General features: G+C 43.2%; 1 protein-coding gene across 1 annotated transcript; it reads right to left on the bottom strand.

The window, feature by feature from the left end:
• Positions 1 to 1,244: 1,244 nt before the first annotated feature.
• On the bottom strand, positions 1,245 to 6,326 carry LOC106571624 (kelch repeat and BTB domain-containing protein 11). Its single transcript, XM_014144919.2, has 2 exons — positions 5,966 to 6,326; positions 1,245 to 5,517 (listed from the first exon to the last, which is right to left on the bottom strand). Exon 2 carries the CDS (start codon positions 4,852 to 4,854, stop codon positions 2,731 to 2,733), a length of 2,124 nt encoding a protein of 707 aa, XP_014000394.1. The 5' UTR covers positions 4,855 to 5,517; positions 5,966 to 6,326; the 3' UTR covers positions 1,245 to 2,730.
• Between the last annotated feature and the right edge of the window lie 17,207 nt (positions 6,327 to 23,533).

Raw genomic sequence — 23,533 nt, 5'->3', positions numbered from 1 at the left:
CCATCAGATCCTCCTCTCCACCCTCTCCGAGTTGGGCATCTCCGGCGTGGCCCACGCTTGGATTGCGTCCTACCTGACAGGTCGCTCCTATCAGGTGGCGTGGCGAGAATCTGTCTCCGCACCACGTGCTCTCACCACTGGTGTCCCCCAGGGCTCTGTTCTAGGCCCTCTCCTATTCTCGCTATACACCAAGTCACTTGGCTCTGTCATATCCTCACATGGTCTCTCCTATCATTGCTATGCAGACGACACACAATTAATCTTCTCCTTTCCCCCTTCTGATAACCAGGTGGCGAATCGCATCTCTGCATGTCTGGCAGACATATCAGTGTGGATGACGGATCACCACCTCAAGCTGAACCTCGGCAAGACGGAGCTGCTCTTCCTCCCGGGGAAGAACTGCCCGTTCCATGATCTCGCCATCACGGTTGACAACTCCATCGTGTCCTCCTCCCAGAGTGCTAAGAACCTTGGCGTGACCCTGGACAACACCCTGTCATTCTCCACTAACATCAAGGCGGTGACCCAATCCTGTAGGTTCATGCTCTACAACATTCGCAGAGTACGACCCTGCCTCACACAGGAGGTGGTGCAGGTCCTAATCCAGGCACTTGTCATCTCCCGTCTGGATTACTGCAACTCGCTGTTGGCTGGGCTCCCTGCCTGTGCCATTAAACCCCTACAACTCATCCAGAATGCTGCAGCCCGTCTGGTGTTCAACCTTCCCAAGTTCTCTCACGTCACCCCGCTCCTCCGCTCTCTCCACTGGCTTCCAGTTGAAGCTCGCATCCGCTACAAGACCATGGTGCTTGCCTACGGAGCTGTGAGGGGAACGGCACCTCCGTACCTTCAGGCTCTGATCAGGCCCTACACCCAAACAAGGGCACTGCGCTCATCCACCTCTGGCCTGCTGCCCCCCCCTACCTCTGAGGAAGCACAACTCCCGCTCAGCCCAGTCAAAACTGTTCGCTGCTCTGGCACCCCAATGGTGGAACAAGCTCCCTCACGGCGCCAGGACAGCGGAGTCAATCACCACCTTCCGGAGACACCTGAAACCCCACCTCTTTAAGGAATACCTGGGATAGGATAAAGTAATCCTTCTAACCCCCCCCAATTTTTATTTATTTATTTAGATGCACTATTGTAAAGTGGTTGTTCCACTGGATATCATAAGGTGAATGCACCAATTTGTAAGTCACTCTGGATAAGAGCGTCTGCTAAATGACTTAAATGTAAATGTAATGTCAGATATTCAACATTATAACTTTATTTTATTTATTTATTTGCACAAAAGAAAACAAGTAATAGACAACAATACAGATGAAAACAAATAAAAACAAAAACTGGTGTGTGTGCATGTGTGGTTGGAAGCCCAAGGGTTTATATGAAAACCACACCACAAACAAACAATATACAATACATAAGTACAAATATTAAAAAAAGGTTTGTTAAAACAGATAACCTACTAATTATAAATGTATAAATGAATTGATCAGTATAATGTATCTGCTATCAGAAAGAAAACTATAGGCTGGGCAGAACCATAAATCTAAGTTAAAGAATAGGACTGAATCTAATAAAACTTAATTTGAAGTGCATTTAAAGTTTGATTTGATTTAGTCCTGATTTTTGGTTGAGTGAATCCAACATATCAATTATTAATTAGTAGTCAAACTGGGATAAAGACACACTAAGTCAGTGGCACTGATGGAACTATGCAAGCAGAAGATACATCTCCTTCAACTGTTGATATTTGGTTGCGTTGACAACCAAATACAAATCAATATCACCTTTGAACTACAAAAAATAGCCTATGAACTTGTTGACAGGAAAACAAATGTTATGTTGGATTCACGTCTTCAACTAAACCCAAAATGAAAATGTAAGAATAGGATTAAGCAAGTGACTGAGATGGAACTATCCAAGCAGTAGATACATCTCCTTTAAATGTTGATATCTGGATGTGTTGTCAAGAAAACACAATTCAATATTACTTTTGAAATACAGTAAATAGCCTAAAGTTAAGGCTATTTTACAAACCAATTTAACATTCAACCTTAAAATGAGTAACTAATCTATGGCCACATTTGAGGTTACTGTAACTATTAATGTATTCTTATTTAATGATATAGACCGTGCATGTTCAAGATTGCATGCATTCTGTAGGTTGTTGCAGGTCTGCGGAGAGCTTCACAATTGCTATAATAATCTGCGCAGAATATCGAATGGCATTGATCACTTGCACCATGTACTTTTAATGTAATTTCAACTGCAATCCAACTTCTGTTCTGCTGTTCGAATGAAGCACAGTGATGATACATTCATCTGTTGTATAAATAATCAAAATATCTGATATTGCATTCCCATTTGAACTTCGCAGCGCTTTTAAATGGTTCAAAGCGCAGTGATAGCCATTTGGATGGTAATGAAACCAAAAATCAGACATCGTTTTTCCATTGGAATTTGGTTGTGCTTTTAGATGGTTGAAAGCATAGTGAGTTACAACACATTGGAAATTCAACTCACTTTTGACTGTCTTTTTGAGTGGGTGAATATGGGTTGCAATCTCACTTATCAACTTCTCAACCAAATATTACCCAATTATCCATGTTGAAATGATGTGGTGTGCACTGTGGGTATTTTATCAAACACAACATATTATGTCCTCATATGACAATTCTGAGGCCACTTTTAGTGAGTCGCCAAAGAGGTCATTATTGTGCATTTGCCTCAGGCTGTCTTGGGCAGAGCCAGGACAAATGGGACAAGGGCACCGTTTGCCTCTACAGGTGCTTTGAGTGCCAGTGCCTCGGGCAAAAACTGTTCATTCTCCTCTTCCACAACAAACTGCAATGTTTGGGACTTGTTCACACAGTAAATGGTGTTGCCAATGACAGCACAGCGAAAGGGCAAGGGGTTGGTCTGCTCCAGGGACGCACTGTTGTGCCATATTTTTACCACGGTGTTGTATTTGAACACGTTGACACCGTAGTCACGGTTGACATCAAACCTGTAGATGAAGTTTTTGAACGCTACCATGTCAGTGGATTTCTTTCTGCTGTTGTTGAACGGGCATTCCTCCCAGTCGTCTCTTTTAGTGTCATATCTTAGCAGACGATAAAATAGAGAGCCTCCGGACACGAACATCTCTCCATTACAGGTTGTTGCCTCGTGCGCAATAGCAAAAGCCCCTTTTGGTAGTGGCGCCACTGGGCGCCATCTATCCAGGCGAGGGTCATATTTCTCCACCGTAAAGAGACATTCCCCTCCGATTGCAAACAGGTAGCCGTCCATGGACACCAGCTTGAGCTGAGACCGACCCTCAGTGAGCGGTCGAATTTCACTCCAGCTGTCAGTGAGTGGGTTGTAGCAGAACACCTTGTCCGAGACTTTGCCTTTGTCGTCCTGCCTTTTGATTCCACCTGCCACGAATAGGTAATTGTACATGGTGCATATCCCAGAGCCCTTTGTGTTGATTTCATCTGGCATCTTCGTCAGCACTTTCCAGTCCTTTGTCTCCTTGTTGTAATAGTAGATCATGCGGTTCTCCTTCAGGGACACTATGGACAGAGGGCTCTGAGGGCGACTGTTCTCACGACTTGTAGGTCTGCTCCCGACGCCGTCATACACCTCGTTGATTTCAGCCACCATCAACGCCCTCTTTCCCTCCATTCTCCTGGTGATAATTAGTTCTCTCTCCCCTCCGGTCAAACGCCCATAGACACCGGGATCCCGCAGTATTTGCAAGAAATTGTCACTCATGTACTTGTAGGCTTTCTCCTTCAACTCGCTGAGACGTTGCTTTTTGGCTATTGTCAAAATATCATAGCAGTTCTCGGCGGTAATCTGCTCCGACATTGTATCGACAGCAGCTTGAACCGCGCAGGGGATTTGTAATATTTTAGCTCCGGTGATGACCTCTACAATATTATCCTTACTAACCTCCATTCGGCCTGAGTAAATGTAATTCACCAAAATGGTCAAAGTCTTAAAACTCACCCCCTTCACTCGCAATACGTCTCGGGACTGCCGCGCCTTGAAATAGTCACTTTTCTCAGCCAAAACGGCTTTATGCGCTTCAAGTTTCTTTCCAGACACTTCAATCACTAAATCCGTCTCCTCTTTAGAAGCAAAGACTCCGTTTCCATATCCACATCCTTCCTGCCTCGACTGCAGTGCTGAGTATCCCTGTGTAGCGTCTGGGTCGCTTTCTCCCCACACAGCATTCTGTCCCGCACTGCCTGGCTGTCCGCGCTGACGTACTGTCAGCGCTTCTGCAGCGATACAATAGGTAACAGACGCAGAGGTCCCCTCCTTATGCCCCACCTGGGAACTTGCTTTATCAAACAGACAGGGATATTTCACAGCTCCTCCGCTGACTTCACTCACGAGAGGGGTGCTCTGTGCTTGCGTTTCGTCATCCAGGCAGCAGAGGGAATATCCCAGGCTGTGCGCCACGTCAGCCTGTGCGCGGCAATTCTCCTCTACCGCATCGCGCTCTATTGAACAGAGCTGCTCTTTGTTGAGCTGTGGGGTATTACAATGTATTAATGACATATGCTTTTGATCCTCATTTGCATTTCCTGAGCCATTCCTTGGTTGGCTACCATTATAAAATCTAAGACCCATCACTCCATTGTCCATTTCAACAAGTGGTCTATTAGTCTCCGTAATACACTGGTCCCCAAAGTTTTGATTCTCGTCTGGATCTTTTATCTCGGGTATATTTCCAACGAAGTCCTGCATCAGCAAAGCCATTTTGTCCACCTGCTCTTTCTCGTGACAGGCAGGTGGTGTATCAGCATCAGCACTGAGTAGGCACACGTCTGGGATGCACTGGGCACTGTTATCCATGATCAGAACGCACGGGGTTCTGATCTATGCATTTTTTGTTAATATTCTAGTTAAATCAGACAAGTCCAGTATATTGCAATAAGAGGCAATATAAGAATCAATAGGTTTGATGGCAATCACCACTTAATGATCTCTTTCAGTAACTTGGGCTAGGCCTACTACAGGTAATACAATTCATCTTCTGCACATCTATCACTCCAGTGTTTATTTAGCTAAATTGTAATTATTTCGCCACTACGGCCTATTTTTTGCCTTACCTCCCTAATCTTACTTCATTTGCACACAATATACTTTTCTATTGTGTTATTGACTGTACGTTTGTTTATTCCGTGTGTGTTGTTGTTTGTGTCGCACTGCTTTGCTTTATCTTGGCCAGGTCGCAGTTGTAAATGAGAACTTGTTCTCAACTGGCCTACCTGGTTAAATAAAGGTGAAATAAAAACATTAAAAATAATAAAACTCTGGATTGTCACGTATGCTATCTCCTCTGGTCTCTTATTCATTTTCATTTGATCAGAGGGAAATATAAATGAAATGCATTTCCCTTGCAGCAACACGGCGGGTGGATGATGCCACGCAAGGAAACTGGGGATCACCGACGACACAATCCTGTTTTCCTTTGTCCATCTTCATTTCAGTGTTCAACAGGTGCTGGTGCATCATCTGTGGAGAGGTGGGGAAATTATGCGCATCTGCATCGAGACTTATTTACCTCTTCTAAACATAATATACACAACAGCGACAAATATTTGAGACAGTGGATTGTGGATGTGGCTATTAGCGTTTTCACTACTGTATTCTGACTTTTAAGAATATACTTATATTGATAATGATCTATTTGAATTATACCATCTAATGTGTGCAATAGGCTATCAGAGGATTTGTGTTGATTGTGTAATTACTCATTGCGTGTAATGGTTTTGTGCGCCATAATATGTATACTGTGAGCAGCTTCATTTTTATCCATGGAACCACTTCAATAAATAAATGCTTTCTTCCTTATCCTGTTATTGCAATCAAAAATCTAGTTTTGAAAACAAACAATACGAATTGTAACGAACTAAAGAACAAACGCATAAACTACAAAAGCCAAAGTTAATGTCATACTTACTCGTGCAATAGGCTTACTCCCCAGCTGCAAAATATGGTGCCTGATGCAGTCTGGTTATAGCCTATCTGATGCAGCGCAGTTATAAGGGCTTTCCCGATCGCAAAACCGCGTTGCTTGAAGAAAGAGCAAGTCGAGCCCCGAAACCTTAGGCTATTCGCTGCCGCAGACGACCGTGGCCTGTCAGTTTCGGATTGATATATGATTAAAGACTATTTTTCACCTTTAATATTCCTTGCAACATAACTTCGAATCCTATCCAAACCAAATTTGAGAAAGTAAGTTAAAAAAACAGTTAATGATTGAAGATTTGCCTTGCTCCTAAACAATTTTTGCGGATGATGTAATATAATGAAGGGATTCTGGTTTGTACACTAAACCCTCCCCTTTTATTAACCCTTCACAGAAGCGTGATCTAAAGTCTATCATGTATGACTGGAATGAATGCCAGCGAAATGCATGCAGGTCAAATGGTTTAACCTATACCCCGTAATAGATGTGGGATTGGATTATTGTTCATTTATTACTGCATCGTATGTTACTATAAGAAAGACAAACACTTACAAAAGAGAAGTGTGGGGATGGATAGCTAAACAAAAACTTATGAATCAGATTCACAGTGCATACAGTGCCTTCGGAAAGTATTCAGACCCCTTGACTTTTTCCACATTTTGTTATGTTACAGCCTTATTCTAAAATTGATTAAATACATGTTTTTCCTTAGCAATCTACACACAATACCCCATAATGACTAAGCAAAGACAGGTTTTTAGAATAAAAAAACAACAGAAATACCTTATTTACATAAGTATTCAGACCCGTTGCTATGAAACACGAAATTGAGCTCAGATGCATCCTGTTTCCATTGATCATCCTTGAGATGTTTCTACGACTTGATTGGAGTCCACCTGTGGTAAATTCAATTGATTGGACATGATCTGGAAAGGCACACACCTGTCTATATAAGGTCCCATAGTTGACAATGCATGTCAGAGCAAAAACCAAGCCATGAGGTCAAAGGAATTGTCCGTAGAGCTCCGAGACAGGACTGTGTCGAGGCACAGATCGGTGGAAGGATGCCAAAACATTTCTGCAGTATTGGAAGTCCTCAAGAACACAGTGGCCTCCATCATTCTTAAATGGAAGAAGTTTGGAACCACCAAGACTCTTCCTAGAGCTGGCCGCCTGGCCAAACTGAGCAATCGGGGGAGAAGGGCCTACTGAGAGATCCTTGATGAAAACCTGCTCCAGAGCGCTCAGGACCTCAGACTGGGTCAAAGGTTCAATTTCCAAAAGGACAACGACCGTAAGCACACAGCCAAGACAACGCAGGAGTGGCTTCAAATCAAATCAAATGTATTTATATAGCCCTTCTTACATCAGCTGATATCTCAAAGTGCTGTACAGAAACCCAGCCTAAAACCCCAAACAGCAAGCAATGCAGGTGTAGAAGCACGGTGGCTAGGAAAAACTCCCTAGAAAGGCCAAAACCTAGGAAGAAACCTAGAGAGGAACCAGGCTATGAGGGGTGGCCAGTCCTCTTCTGGCTGTGCAGGGTGGAGATTACAACAGAACATGACCAAGATGTTCAAATGTTCATAAATGACCAGCATTGTCAAATAATAATATTCATAGTAGTCGTCGAGGGTGCAACAAGTCAGCAACACAAGAGTAAGTGTCAGTTGGCTTTTTCATAGCCGATCTTTGAGAGTATCTCTACCGCTCCTGCTGTCTCTAGAGAGTTGAAAACAGCAGGTCTGGGACAGGTAGCACGTCCGGTGAATAGGTCAGGGTTCCAGCAGGTCTGGGACAACAGGTCTGGGACAGGTAGCACGTCCGGTGAACAGGTCAGGGTTCCATAGCTGCAGGCAGAACAGTTGGAACTGGAGCAGCAGCACGGCCAGGTGAACTGGGGACAGCAAGGAGTCATCAAGCCAGGTAGTCCTGAGGCATGGTCCTAGGGCTCAGGTCCTCCGAGAGAGAGAAAGAAAGAAAGAGAAAGAGAGAATTAGAGAGAGCATATTTAAATTCACACAGGACACCGGAAAAGACAAGAGAAATACTCCAGATGTGACAGACGGACCCTAGCCCCCCGACACATAACCTGTTGGGGCTAGGGGGCAGTATTTTCACGGCTGGATAAAAAACCGTACCTGATTTAATCTGGTTACTAATCCTACCCAGTAACTAGAATATGCATATACTTATTATATATGGATAGAAAACACCCTAAAGTTTCTAAAACTGTTTGAATGGTGTCTGTGAGTATAACAGAACTCAAATGGCAGGTCAAAACCTGAGAGATTCCTTTACAGGAAGTGGCCTGTCTGACCATTTCTGGAACTTCTTTGCCATCTCTATCTTTTACAAAGGATCTCTGCTCTAACGTGACACTTCCTACGTCGTCCATAGGCGCTCAGAGCCCGGGAAAAACCTGAATGTCGTCATCCCAGCCCCAGGCTGAAACACATTATCGCCTTTCTCAAGTGGCCGATCAAGGGACTGTGGGCTTAGGCGCGTGACCTGGCCGCCCTCGTCTTTGTGATTTTTTCCTCTGTTTGCCGAAAAGGAGATTCCCGGTCGGAATATTATCGCTTTTCTACGAGAAAAATGGCGTAAAAATTGATTTTAAACAGCGGTTGACATGCTTCGAAGTACGGTAAAGGAATATTTAGAATTTTTTTGTCACGAAATGCGCCATGCGTGCGACCGTTATTTACCATTTCGGATAGTTTCTGGAACGCACAAACAAAACGCCGCTATTCGGATATAACGATGGATTATTTGGGACCAAACCAATATTTGTTATTGAAGTAGAAGTCCTGGGAGTGCAGTCTGACGAAGAACAGGAAAGGTAAGACCATTTTTCTTATAGTAAATCTGATTATGGTGAATGCTAAACTTGCTGGGTGTCTAAATAGCTAGCCCTGTGATGGCGGGCTATGTACTTAGAATATTGCAAAATGTGCTTCATCCGAAAAGCTATTTTAAAATCGGACATATCGAGTGCATAGAGGAGTTCTGTATCTATAATTCTTAAAATAATTGTTATGCTTTTTGTGAACGTTTATCGTGAGTAATTTAGTAAATTGTTAGCGAATTCCCCGGAAGTTTGCGGGGGGTATGCTAGTTCTGAACGTCACATGCTAATGTAAAAAGCTGGTTTTTGATATAAATATGAACTTGATTGAACAAAACATGCATGTATTGTATAACATAATGTCCTAGGGTTGTCATCTGATGAAGATCATCAAAGGTTAGTGCTGCATTTAGCTGTCTTCTGGGTTTTTGTGACATTATATGCTAGCTTGAAAAATGGGTGTCTGATTATTTCTGGCTTGGTACTCTGCTGACATAATCTAATGTTTTGCTTTCGTGGTAAACCTTTTTGAAATTGGACAGTGTGGTTAGATTAACGAGAGTCTTGTCTTTAAATAGCTGTAAAATAGTCATATGTTTGAGAAATTGAAGTAATAGCATTTCAAAGGTTTTGAAAATCGCGCCACAGGATTCAACTGGCTGTTACGTAGGTGGGACGAATTCGTCCCGCCTAGCCCAGAGAGGATAAACTACTGCAGCATAAATACTGGAGGTTGAGACAGGAGGGGTCAGGAGACACTGTGGCCCCATCCGATGAAACCCCCGGACAGGGCCAAACAGGTAGGATATAACCCCACCCACTTTGCCAAAGCACAGCCTCCACACCACTGGAGGGATATCTCCAACCACCAACATACCATCCCGGGACAAGGCCGAGTATAGCCCACAAAGATCTCCGCCACGGCACATCCCAAGGGGGGGCACCAACCCAGACAGGAAGACCACGTCAGTGACTCAACCCACTCAAGTGACGCACCCCTCCCAGGGACGGCATGGAAGAACACCAGTAAGCCAGTGACTCAGCCCCCGTAATAGGGGTAGAGGCAGAGAATCCCAGTGGAAAGAGGGGAAACCGGCCAGGCAGAGACAGCAAGGCTGGTTCGTTGCTCCAGCCTTTCCGTTCACCTTCACACCCCTGGGCCAGACTACACTTAATCATAGGACCTACTGAAGAGATGTGTCTTCAGTAAAGACTTAAAGGTTGAGACTGAGTCTGCGTCTCTCACATGGGTAGGCAGACTATTCCATAAAAATGGAGCTCTATAGGAGAAAGCCCTGCCTCCAGCTGTTTGCTTAGAAATTCTAGGAACAATTAGGAGGCCCGCGTCTTGTGACCGTAGCGTACGTGTAGGTATGTACGGCAGGACCAAATCGGAAAGATTGGTAGGAGCAAGCCCATGTAATGCTTTGTAGGTTAGCAGTAAAACCTTGAAATCAGCCCTTGCCTTAACAGGAAGCCAGTGTAGGGAGGCTAGCACTGGAGTAATGTGATCAAATGTTTGGGTTCTAGTCAGGATTCTAGCAGCCGTATTTAGCACTAACTGAAGTTTATTTAGTGCTTTATCCGGGTAGCAGGAAAGTAGAGCATTGCAGTAGTCCAACCTAGAAGTAACAAAGGCATGGATTAATTTTTCTGCATCATTTTTGGACAGAAAGTTTCTGATTTTTGCAATGTTACGTAGATGGAAAAAAGCTGTCATTCAGGACAAGTCTCTGAATGTCCTTGAGTGGCCCAGCCAGAGCCCGGATTTGAACTCGGTCAAGCATCTCTGGAGAGACCTGAAAATAGCTGTGTAGCAATGCTCCCCATCCAACCTGACAGAGCTTGAGAGGATCTGCAGAGAAGAATGGAAGAAACTCTCCAAATATAGGTGTGCCAAGCTTGTAGCGTCATACCCAAGAAGACTCAAGGCTGTAATCGCTGCCAAATGTGCTTCAACAAAGTACTGAGTAAAGGGTCTGAATACTTAAAAAAAACATATATTTTTGTATTTAACCTTTATTTAACTAGGCAAGTCAGTTAAAAACAAATTCTTATTTACAATGACGGCCTACCCCGGCCAAACCTGGACGACGCTGAGCCAATTGTGCGCTGCCCTATGGGACTCCCAATCACGGCCGGATGTGATACAGCCTGAATTTACTTAAGTAAATGTGATATTTCAGTTTTTTGTTTTGAATAAATTTGCAAACATTTATTAAAACCTGTTTTTGCTTTGTCATTATGGGGTATTGTGTGTAGATGAGGGGAAAAAACTATTTAATCAATTTTAGAATAAGGCTGTAACGTAACAAGGTGTGGAAAAGGACAAGAGGTCTGAATACTTTCCGAATGCGCTGTATATCCAGATTATCCAACTCAATATTGAAGGCACATAAAATGGATCCGTGGCATTGCAATCCCAGAGGAAGTAGGCCTACAATATAAAGGGGTAAGGGCTATTACATTTTCCTACTCTCCTTCTGCCAAATGTCTTGTTTCATCTCAAACCCAGAAGTGTGTCTTGAATGATCCCCATGTTGATAGCAAGTAGAACAACCAGCAAGCGCCAACCAGCACCCAGGCCCTTTAATGAGAGTCTATTTTAACAGACCCTGCCTTATCTTCAGGAGAGAGTGCATGGCTCATGACCAGATAACCACATGGGAAAAGCCTCCCCTCTGCACGGTTAATCAGAAATAGCTGTTGGCACAGGAAAGCAGAAGGTCATTTTAAACGGCTCAGGAACAATAGTGAGAAAAAGGAGGGAGAGGAGGGCCACAGGAAAGATCAAACCTCAGTTTCGCTGGGCCACAGTCTCTGATAGGATAGATCAGTGGTTCCCAACCAGGGGTACTAGTACACCCTGGGGATACTTGGCCAATCCACAGGGGGTACTTGAGAAGACCCATGAGACCATAGGCCTACTGGTAAAATGCACATGAGCGGGTACTTCAGGGGTACTCCGGTCAGAGCAAAATTAAATTGGTGGCACAGCAACCAAAAAAGGTTGGGAACCACTGGGATAGATACAGGAGCATGCAGATGGGGACCAATGGAGGTCAACATACACACACACACACACACGCAAGCAAGCACACACACACACACACACACACACACACACACACACACACACACACACACACACACACACACACACACACACACACACACACACACACACACACACACACACACACACACACACACACACACACACACACACACACAGTCCTACAGTAGTTCACTGATGCCTGACCTCACTCAGACGGCAGAGATGAGCTGGTGAAAAAGGGATATTAGATATTATAAACCCTCTGTCATGCTTTATGATGCCACACTGATGGAGAGTGGGCAGCAAGCTAAAGGTCACAAACGCATACGTTTATAGAATGGTTGGGAACCATTGATCTATCCTATCAGAGACTGTGGCCCGGCGAAACTGAGGTTTGATCTTTCCTGTGGCCCTCCTCTTCCTCCATAAGTCTACAGCCATTCTAGTATAAGTTGTTGTTATGGGGCATTTATTCCTAATTTATGAATTGTCTTTGTTTATGAGTGGGCAGAATGAAGATGACCGCTTTTCGCAGCTCCATTAGTGTATTTCAGTATCCAGTACACAGACCAGAAGGGGTAGGACTCATTACCAGGGACATACAGTATATACTTCTCCGTGGAGGAGACCACTCCAGAGCAGGCTATATATAGGCCACTGCAGTAGACGGAAGGTAATAATAGCGAAGCAAAAGATGGAATGAGAATAAGAATGAAGCTGCAAGGGATGTGATTAGTCCCAGGCTGTATGTTATTTGGTTCACTGGATTTTGTACATGAGAAATAACTTTGAATGAGATGTCGAGGGTAGTTTTAGCTGTAAGTCCCTTAGTATATTCAGTCAGTTTGTCTGTAGGCTTACCTGGATTGCTCTTACCTGGCATGCAAGATCAAAGAATGGTATTTTTACAGCTCTTTATCATAAAAAGGGATATTGATCATTACTGCGGATATCTCTTAAATGGATAGTTCACTCAAATTACAAAATGGCACATTGGTTTCCTTATTCTGTAAGCAGTCCGTGGACAAGGTATGACAACAATCCATACTTTGGATTTACTTCCCTAACCGTTTCCAAATGCTACGTTTTAGCATTTGTGGTACACATCCTATTCAAGTCATGGCACCGTTCTTAGCAATTTTCGCACATCATGTCCAAATCATCCGAAAGTATCTAAAATTGATTGTGAAGCTCAACAAAGTCACTTACAGTATAAATGATGTGAACATGACGCATGGAAAATGCTAACATCTGTCCCATGACTTGAATGGGATTTGTGCCACAAATGCATTTGGAAACAGTGCCAGGGAAGCTAAACCAAAGCATGGATTGCTGTCATACCTTGTCCATAGACTGCTTACACAGTAAGAAAACCAATATGTCATTTTCTAATATGGGTGAACTATCCCTTTAAGGTTGGACAGGAGGAAGAATAAGGTGTAGTCACCATGCATGCAACCCACTGAAAAGAGAGGTATTTTAATGAATCCCCGTGGCAACTGTACCAGCATGTCTCATTGCTTTGGACATCTGAGATGGAACGCTGAGAAAATCACATCAAGAAAGATACATCAGAAGTTTGATGTGAGTGTAACATTATTAATGATAATCAAACATCAAGTGGAAACTGAGTTACATCACTGTATGATTCCCAGTCTTGTGGACAAATAAACAGCAGGCATCTTTTCCTAATTAGGCTTTAATCAGCGCTAATGAATCTTCCAGAGCAAGCAGCAGACAGTGATGTGAATGAACTCACTGTCCGGTCCCAAGGGACAGCCCATGGTACTGACGATGAAGCCGTAGGCAATTTCACTGAGTGACACAGGAAGTTAGACATTACAGCAGTTTATATCTACACCATGCAAAACAACAGTATGCTGTACTGTAGATGTAAGCAGAGTATGTACTGTATAGTTGCCAACTACAACCTGGCCAGTTCCCCTCTCTCCACTGGGATTCTCTGCCTCTAACCCTATTACAGGGGCTGGGTCACTGGCCTACTGGTGCTCTTCCATGCCGTCCCTAGGAGGGGTGCTTCACTTGAGTGGGTTGAGTCACTGACGTGGTCTTCCTGTCTGGGTTGGCGCCCCCCCTTGGGTTGTGCCGTGGCGGAGATCTTTGTGGGCTATACTCGGCCTTGTCTCAGGATGGTAAGTTGGTGGATGAAGATATCCCTCTAGTGGTGTGGGGGCTGTGCTTTGGCAAAGTGGGTGGGGTTATATCCTGCCTGTTTGGCCCTGTCTGGGGGTATCATCGGATATGGCCACCCCTCCTGTCTCAGCCTCCAGTATTTATGCTGCAGTAGTTTATGTGTCGGGGGGCTAGGGTTAGTCTGTTATATATGGAGTATTTCTCCTGTCTTATCCGGTGTCCTGTGTGAATTTAAGTATGCTCTCTCTAATTCTTTCTTTCTTTCTTTCTTTCTTTCTTTCTTTCTTTCTTTCTTTCTTTCTTTCTTTCTTTCTTTCTTTCTTTCTTTCTTTCTTTCTTTCTTTCTTTCTTTCTCTCTCTCTCGGAGGACCTAAGCCCTAGGACCATGCCTCAGGACTACCTGGCATGTTGACTCCTTGCTGTCCCCAGTCCACCTGGTCGTGCTGCTGCTCCAGTTTCAACTGTTCTGCCTGCGGCTATGGAACCCTGACCTGTTCACCTGACGTGCTACCTGTCCCAGACCTGCTGTTTTCAACTCTCTAGAGACAGCAGGAGCGGTAGAGATACTCTCAATGATCGGCTATGAAAAGCCGACTGACATTTACTCCTGAGGTGCTCACTTGTTGCACCCTCGACAACTACTGTGATTATTATTATTTGACCATGCTGGTCATTTATGAACATCTGAACATCTTGGTCATGTTCTGTTGTAATCTCCACCCTGCACAGCCAGAAGAGGACTGGCCACCCCTCATAGCCTGGTTCCTCTCTAGGTTTCTTCCTAGGTTTTTGCCTTTCTAGGGAGTTTTTCCTAGCAACCGTGCTTCTACATCTGCATTGCTTGCTGTTTGGGGTTTTAGGCTGGGTTTCTGTACAGCACTTTGAGATATCAGCCGATGTAAGAAGGGCTATATCAATAAATTTGATTTGCTTTGATTTGAACTACATAGGGCAAGTGTCATAACCCTCCCAATGGAAAGAAAACTCAAAATGTACTCATTATTTGTCTTCAAGAGTTCCTCAAGACTCTCCTTCAAAGCAGACATTGTTGCAGGAACTGTTTATGATATGCATGCTCATGACTATCATATAAAAGTTTGACAGATAGCAGCAGAGGAGAGGAGAGTGTCACGTTCTGACCAGTAAAGGGGTTATTTGTTATTGTAGTTTGGTCAGGACATGGCAGGGGGGTATTTGTTTTATGTGGTTCGGGGTTTGCTAGTATATGTGTTTATGTAGAGGGGTGTTTGGTTAGAGTATTCCGGGGTTTTTGGGTTATGTTCTTTATTTTGTATTTCTATGTTCTGTCTATGTTGTGTATTTCTTTGTTTGCCTGGTATGGCTCTCAATCAGGAACAGCTGTACATCATTGTTGCTGATTGAGAGTCATACTTAGGTAGCCTGTTTTTACCTGTCCCTTTGTGGGAAGTTGTGGTTGCATAGCTGTGTGTTTAGCCTGCAATCATGGTCGTTTTCTTGTTTTGTTTGTTACGTGTCCAATAAAGTCACTATGAGCACTCAACCCGCTGCGCCTTGGTCCACTACGTACGACGACCGTTACAGAGAGCTTTAATTCAAAATATACCTCTCCTGAAAGACAAACACTGTGCTGGAAATATGAATATGAATCCCAATTCTCTTCTCCATGATGCTATCCATTTGAAGAATTTGCAAGTGAATTTCCTTTCTTTCTAATGCATGCAGAATTGCTAGTCTATCTAGCTAGCAGAATCACCTCAAGTGGTTCTTATGTGAAGTAATGTGACCTAGAAATGGAAGATAAGAAACGTTCAGAGAGTAAAACGGATGACATTTCATATTCACAAGTGAAAAGATGCACGCATAGCCTCAACAAACATGACAGTGACTCTAACAGTTAACTGGAAGTTGAAGTCGAGCAAACTTACAGTAATTTGCTGAATTGAAGGCAGCCTTCTCCAGCACATAGCTTTCGGCCTCATCAGCCACCCTCTTTCCCAGCCCAAGGCAGGACACACTGCAAACCCACACACACACATGCCTGCTTACAATATCTTCCACTGTTACGCATTAAAACCAGACTGCTTTCATTTGCCTCTTTAATAAGCAAACTTCTTCCCACTAGTGCCAGAACAAGACTAATCCTAATGTGTATTGACTTTGCGTGGGTCTATTACCAATGTGAAGAAGGAGGATGCTTGGATTAGTCAGTGTGCGTATGTTAAGTGTCTCTCCCTGGCCCTGCAACCATGTTCGTTACTCATCAAGACAAATATTTGTCACAGGAACGTTCAATACTGAAATGGATGTTTGAGGCTCATCGTACAGCAGATCTATTGAATGTGTTGCTGCTTTTTTACTAGATTCACGCTGATTTTTAACCAGAAGTTGAAACAACCAAGACATTCATTGTGGAAGATACTTCTTCAAGGGCTTTCTAAAGGAGGCCCTTCCAGGAATTCCAAGTGTTCCAAAGACATATTGTGCGGTGCAGAAATCTGCTGCCGTATCTCATTCCACATGGGCAAATATGAGTGAAACGATTACATCTCATCTGGAAATATTTCTCCATGTTCCTTTCCCCAGGGCTGGGGACCCCCCAGCAGATCACGGAGGAGGGGAAGAAGAGAGAGGAGAACAGAGTGGAAGACTGAAAGAAAGGAAGGAAGCCCCATTGGCCAGGGTTTGTTTCCTCTTGTTCCTCTCTCCCTCATATTTCCACCCTAATGAGATCAACATTACCCTGCCTCAGCCACAGCCACCTGCAGGGGAATATGTGCTCCCAGCTGAGTCCCAGTAGAATCACAGCTAGCATAGCGAATGGCTAAGTTAGCATCACTATTATTTGCTACTGCCTTCCTGACACCTGAAGTACTATCACCCCAAATCCAGAAATACAGTATCTTGGTAGAATCATACCTACAGCTCTGGAGGCTTTAATAGATGCCCACGCCACTCACTCATTGCCTAGAGAACCAAGAAGGAATCCACTTTGTGTCCAGTAAAAAAATAACTCGGAAGAATACAAAGTTGTTGCGAATCAATATTGCGTCCCAAATGGCACCCTATTCCTTATGTAGTGCATTACTTTTGACCATGCCCAAAATAGGGCTTTGGTCCAATGTAGTGCACTAGGTAGGGAATGGGGTGCCATTTGGGATGTACACACTCCTACTCCTACTCACAATCAATACAGCTGCCTATACATGGCTGAGCCTTTACTCCATGACCCTTACACTCTGAAATGACTGTTACAAGCTGCGCTAGCTAGACTCTCTTTCCTTCTATGTGTCTCTCTTGTCACAATGATTACATAAATCTCAGGAGTGGATGAGCAGATGTGTAATTACAGAAAACACTTACCAACTGGTCTTGGTGGATGATTGCAGGAAACTCTTACCAACTAGCAGGACTTACTAGACCTGATGCATTCCCTACACCTGAGCTGGCTCAGTGACCAACCACACAAAACGAAGAGGGTCCCGTGTGGCTCAGTTGGTAGAGCACGGTGTTTGCAACGCCAGGGTTGTGGGTTTGATTCCCACGGGGGACCAGTATGGAGAAAAAAAATGTATGAAATGTATGCATTCACTACTGTAAGTCGCTCTGGATAAGAGTGTCTGCTAAATGACGTAAATATAAACGAGACAACCAACATTAGGGCAGAACATTGTGTGTATGCTGCTTCTCTGTCATTTGCGTCACAATATCTTTTGAGAATGTGTATCTTAAAGATACGTTAATCTGAGCTGATGTTGAGTCATACTGAGACAATCTGAAATGTTACAGTGAAGTAACTATACCGTCACCCACTAATATCCTCTTGGGTAATGCTTTGATGCAATTTGGTTCCAAAACCTGTCTACGCATCATACAAGAGGACCGCTCTGATGATAAAATAGCAGGATTGAGAGAGACAGATTATGGCTTAATGGCCCTACACTTTTGAGGTGAAAGCCAACAAATAGCATCTGAGCTACTTTCAACATAGAGTACAATTCCACAGCCAAACATAATTAACCTGCCATGGATCAAAGCAGGGAAAGGCTAGACAGAAACAAAGATGGTACTGTATATTAGTGATAGGGCATTGACTGTGTCAGGGACATCAACAGTGTTTGTTGTCCTCAGCTGTTGCTACACGGCTCATAGAGTAACAGGTAATGGGAAGGGGAAGACTTTACTTTTAAAGCACACTCACTTCCTCTGCAGCTGTCTTTCTGGCCAGCTGACTTCCTGTGTTTAGCTGATGCATCCTTGCTCTGTAGCCTTGTGGTGTCTCAGGCCACCAGAATTATTGGTTCCGGGGCCATGTGGAAAGAAAGCTCATCACAATCACCCACGAATGGAATAACATTATAGGTAAGACACGACCTACTCAACAGTTAAAATAATCAACAAACATTCTAGCTTTTGTAGCACTCACGGGGTGTTTTGTTTGGGCAACGCTCAATGAGACATTCTTGAACTTTTGGGACGTTCTGGAAGAACTTTCTCATGTTGTAACATGGCATGTTGTTGTGCTGTACCCACTGATGTCACTCAGTCGCAAGCATTGGACAGTTTGTACATGTTTGTGTGCACAGGCCTCCTCATTCCAGTAGGCCATTTACTCTGCTCTTATAGCCCTGGAAACCATTCAAAACAAACAGAGAGTATACTGCATGACGCCAACCCTGCCTCTCTGCTTACTTCCTTTAATTGTAACTGAACCACATGGTTGTGCAAAACAGTATGGGATAGCAGCTTGCATTTATTATCTATTGTCACAAAGTGTTATCAACAAAGGAATGAATCCACTGGAAACAAGCTAGAAGACAGCACATATGCCACAGTTTACACAATGGAAAACAGTCATCAAGTCTTTCCAAGTGCATAAGGTAGGCTACTGTATGACAACAACCGGATGAAATCTTTTGTTATCTGAAATATTTTGATGGTGACCTACCAAGTAGAATTTGGTGGTTGTAGATTATGAAATGACATTGCACCAAAACAAACTGAGAGATGCAGAAGTTATTTGAGGGAAACTAGTGTCCATCTCTTCACAGCAGTGGAGGATCCTCAGAGGAGGAAGGACCATCCTCCTCAGTGAATTTCATAAAAATATAAAGAGTAAAACATTTAAAAACATATCCTTTTTAGAAAAAAACTATACTAAATATAATCACGTCACCAAACAATTGATTAAAACACACTATTTTGCAAACAAGGTCTACTGTAGCCTCAACAGCACTCTGTAGGGTAGCACAATGGTGGAGCCAGAGGACAGCTAGCTTCCATCCTCCTCTGGGTACATTGACTTCAATACAAAACCTCGGAGTCTCATGGTTCTCACCCCCTTCCATAGACTTACACAGTAATTATGACAGCTTCCGGAGGATGTTCTCCAGCCTATCAGAGCTCTTGCAGCATGAACTGACATGTTGTCCACCCAATCAAAGGATCAGAGTATTAATCTAGTACAAAGTTCTTGAAATTGTTTGACTACCTCATTAATCTTGTTGAGAGAATCCCAATAGTGTGCAACGCTGTCATCAAGGCAAATGGTGGCTACTTTGAAGAATCTCAAATATAACATCTATTTTGATTTGTTTAACACTTTTTTGGTTACTACATGATTCCATATGTGCTATTTGATGTCTTCACTATTATTCTACAATGTAGAAAATAGTAAAAAATCAAAGAAAAACCCTTGAATGAGTAGGTGTGTCCAAACTTTTGACCGGTACTGTAGGTCTAAAGTTACATTACTCACAATGCTCTCCATGGGTTGTGTGCACACACACATTCAGAGGGGCTTGTTAACACTGCAAAAATAAATAAAAGAGTTCATTCATTTAAATCACAGTCAAAATGGACAGAGGAAAACTTAAATAGACTACATTCGATGTTTGTTCAGAGGCAGTAGGAGGGAAGGTCACTGAAGACAGCTGCCATTACTGGGCATCAGCAGGTGGTGGTGGTCAGATCTGCTTCAACCAAGACTCAGGGATAGATGTAAATCATTTAGTATGTTATGTTATGTTTCGTATGGTATGTATACATTTGTAGATGTTCAGCATCCATTTTGTACGATATGTTACGAATTGCAATTTGTACAATATGTTACAAATTTGCTATATGTATGATATGTTATGCATTCTACTTTGCTGTGGCTAATGTTAGCAAGGCTAGTGGTTAGGGTTAAGGTTTGGGTTAGGGTTAGGGTTAAGGTTAAGGTTAGGAGTTAGGGTTAGAAGTTAAGGTTAGGGTTAGGGGAACGGTTAGCTAACATGCTAAGTAGTTGCAAAGTAGCTAAAAAGTAGTACGTAGTTGCAAAGTTGCTAATTAGCTTAAATGCTCAAGTTGTTAGTGACAGTTGCATAATACGCCCACCAATCCTCCCTGACCAAACTCCCTCCTTTCATTTTTTGGCTTAAGTAGCAATCTGTCTTATGTAACAATACCAAATGTAACATATCATACTCATTTGAGTTAGTGTCACAGATTAACATTTAATATGTCAGAAGCCAGGCTGGTGGAAAAAGGAAAACCCAAGCCACCTCACTACAGCTTCTGAGAGCTCTGACCTTGACAATAATGATCTACTGTAAGAGAAACATTCCAACTAAACCTTGATTTACTGTAAGACTATAGTGCTGCTTGCAAGTATTTTCTTCCAACAGTTAAACACAAACAAAGTGCTCTTGGTTGATAATGGGTGATTTGTGAATCATGTTAACCCTAAGCCTTCACTAGATTCAGGTGGTAGAAAAAAATTGTCACTGACGGATTTGACTATACAGATGAATGTAAATATGCTTTTCACAGATAATTATTTCTGCAAATGTCCTTTCAGGGCCAAAGAAGCTAAACATTCCCATGTTTAGGCACTAAAGAAAACGGTGACAACCAAAAGAGCATCCAAGAAGAAGACAGGATACAGTGTAATAACCTCAAAGGATTAAAAGTAATCTTAGTCAAATGTTACGTATAGGAAATTACAGATGTCCTGTTGGAAGACTTTGTAATGTTTATACACTCTGCAACGGCTAACTGTAATTCTGCTTATATGAAGAAACCCTTTACTGAGTTAATTTCTATTGTCTGGCCTTTTGTTTGTGTCGGGCTGAAAGTAGAAGCGTACGCTGGACTTAAGAGCATTTTGACTTTTGTTTCTCTTCATGATGAACAACATCACCATTCTGTAAGCTCATGTGATTCTTCCTAGAAAACATTCCCAGAACCGCAAGTGACAGAGCAACATTCCCCAGAACTCTGTGGGGAAGTGTAAGGGCTGTCGTGAGAGAGAGTAGACCAAGGTGCAGCGGAGTTAGTGTTCATCATTGCATTTAATAATAGAAAGAACACTATACCAAACAAAACAAGAAAACCGACAGCCAAACAGTCCTGTCAGGTGCAAACACTAAACAGAAACAATTACCCACAAAACCCAAAGGCAAAACATGCTCCTTATGTGTGACTCCCAATCAGCAACAACGAGCTTCAGCTGTGCCTGATTGGGAGCCACACACGGCCCAAAACAAAGAAATACAAAAACATAGAAAAAGGAACATAGAACGCCCACCCAATGTAACACCCTGGCCTAACCAAAATAAAGAACAAAAACCCCTCTCTATGGCCAGGGCGTTACAGGAAGTTATTTTTCAAATAACCAAAGGAGAACTTTTAGGGAATGTTACGGGAACATTTCTGTACTAGTTGGGAGCCCTCATTTTTCATTATTCTGTGAATCTTTTCCCAGATCAATAAGACAACAGTTACCCACACTTATAAAACATGAGAACAAAAAAAAGCCTATATTGTCACTCTTCATCATTTCAAAGTATGTGCTGGATCAATGTTCACAGACAACAGCCAGATACTTATGACTGTGCCTATCCTGAAAATAGCCTAATTGGCTAATTGATGGATTTTAAGTCAGCAGCAGCAACACTGTAGATGATGGATGGGAATTGAATTTGCGGACTGGTTGAAGGAAGGATGTTTATACACAAGACCAATCAAATCTCTTGATGTCAATGTCTTGAGAACCAGTTAAATGCTAGTTTGGACATGTAGTAAACAGAGGAGGTCCTTCATAATGCATTCTTGGCAGAATTGTGTGACTTTTCAGCAGAACAAAGTTCTTAAGATTATGCAAATCATAGCTGAATGAGCTCTCACTAGCTTGATGCATTTAGCAACCAGCCTAGGTTAATATTTTGAAACTGCATGTTCTTTGTGTGTGTGTGTGTGTGTGTGTGTGTGTGTGTGTGTGTGTGTGTGTGTGTGTGTGTGTGTGTGTGTGTGTGTGTGTGTGTGTGTGTGTGTGTGTGTGTGTGTGTGTGTGTGTGTGTGTGTGTGGTTGATGGGAAATTAGGCTTCACAGGCCACCCTTGAGTGAGACCACAGAGATGTTCAGTGTAAGCCCTCAGTGAGGGTATGGACCAGGGGACACGGAGGGCAATTGGGGTTTGGGAGGTCCAGCAGAGCTCACCATACAGCCCTCTTTGTGAGCATCAACGCAAGTATGTAGTATGTGCTGTGGCTCCCGTAGAATCTGAGTCAAGGTACCGAAACAGCATCTGTGTGTGTGTGTGTGTGTGTGTGTGTGTGTGTGTGTGTGTGTGTGTGTGTGTGTGTGTGTGTGTGTGTGTGTGTGTGTGTGTGTGTGTGTGTGTGTGTGTGTGCGTGTGCGTGTGCTTGTGTAAGGTAGTGTGCACACTCTGACTGGTCTCTCCAGGTGATCCCATGTCACTGGCACATTTCATTAAATCATTCCCCCAAAAATAGTTGAGTGTTTTGAATATAGTTTGGCTGTTGGCATATTTGTATACCCCCATCCTTAAGTGTTCATAACAGCATGAGTCAAAATAGACCATTAGTAAAACCACATATCCCACTGTCATCCTGACAAAGACCCCGAGGGCCGTCTTGTACAGATGTGTGTTTATTTTGCTCAAAAGGGAACAGCTAGGATTCATGTCATTCTGTCACTGAAATCCCCCTGTCACCCTGTCACTTGAGGTCATGATGTCACTGCACTGTATGTCGACAGGTCACATCTCTATGTACTGAGGTGACAGAAGTGACACGGTACTTTGTTTTCCTTTGGTGGAAATGGCACCAGAACAGAAAGACACAGAGATTTATGACAACAATACGCCAGTCAGGAAGAATCTCTCTCTCCAGTGAGGTAAAGCATTCAGACAGGACTAGCACATTTACATTCCATCAGCATAGGGAGATTTCCTCTTGCAAAGGTTGCTCAGCTGCTCTGTGAATCAAGGCCAGTACATTCCCCACATACTGCCTGAGGTAGAAAATGGAGGTGGGTTTGGACTGATCGAGTGATATAGTATTTTATTGGAGTTAAAGAATTTCCCTGAGAACCGACTGAGGTAAACCTATTCTGATGAAATGCCTGAGGGCATCGATAATTTATTTGGAGGAGTCATGACCGCAGACATCAGGTCAGACAATCAGTGGCTCATGTCGAATGAGGTCATATAATTTTGATAATTCTGCATGTACC

Source organism: Salmo salar, chromosome ssa15 (genome assembly GCF_905237065.1).
Source record: "Salmo salar chromosome ssa15, Ssal_v3.1, whole genome shotgun sequence".
Taxonomy (NCBI): domain Eukaryota; kingdom Metazoa; phylum Chordata; class Actinopteri; order Salmoniformes; family Salmonidae; genus Salmo; species Salmo salar.
This window is presented reverse-complemented; position numbering and strand designations above follow the sequence as displayed.

What these genes read in the sequence shown, in the direction of transcription:
- LOC106571624 (XM_014144919.2), bottom strand. Translation starts at nt 4,854, where the DNA reads ATGGATAACAGTGCCCAGTGCATCCCAGACGTGTGCCTACTCAGTGCT.